General features: G+C 47.4%; 1 protein-coding gene across 1 annotated transcript in view; it reads left to right on the top strand.

Moving 5' to 3' along the window:
* The window catches only part of LOC114071652, a gene marked incomplete at its 3' end in the record, with an annotated part of 25887 nt that extends 25743 nt beyond the window's left edge, over window positions 1–144 (top strand). The window contains exon 8 of the mRNA XM_027909501.1: window positions 14–144. Within this exon, the coding sequence (XP_027765302.1) occupies window positions 14–144 (131 nt within the window). The remainder of the gene's footprint in view (window positions 1–13) is intronic.
* Between the last annotated feature and the right edge of the window lie 236 nt (window positions 145–380).

Below are 380 nucleotides of genomic sequence, written 5' to 3'. Positions count from 1 at the left end.
TTTTTTTTGACAGCCTGGGTGAAGGTGAAACTGGCCAGCAGATCCCAGGAATCTGTGCCAGACTGGGATGAGGAGACCCAGCAAAGAATCGAGGAAATCAAAGCAGAGCTGCTCCTGAGGGCCAAGAAATCCATCCAGGCCAAGGTACAAACCAGCTCAGGGAGGGGGGAAATGCTTTTTCACATGTTTTTGTGAGGTTTTTTGGGTATTTTTTTAAATTATTTTCCCCAAATAGGAGTTGGAATCTCGAGGGAGGAGCTGTTTGGGTTGTGGGGAGGTGACAGAGAGCTGAAGATGTTCCTCAGGAGGTCGGGAGGACACAGATGTTTTGGGAAAATTTGAGTTATTGTGAGAAAGTTCCTGCGGATTCTGGTCCTTGA

The sequence above is a fragment of the Empidonax traillii genome, unplaced genomic scaffold (assembly GCF_003031625.1).
Source record: "Empidonax traillii isolate 1590-97213 ecotype Southwest subspecies unplaced genomic scaffold, ASM303162v1 scaffold2180:size94112, whole genome shotgun sequence".
In the NCBI taxonomy this organism is placed as follows: domain Eukaryota; kingdom Metazoa; phylum Chordata; class Aves; order Passeriformes; family Tyrannidae; genus Empidonax; species Empidonax traillii.
Note: the sequence above shows the minus strand (reverse complement) of the source record. Positions and strands in the feature narration are given on the sequence as shown.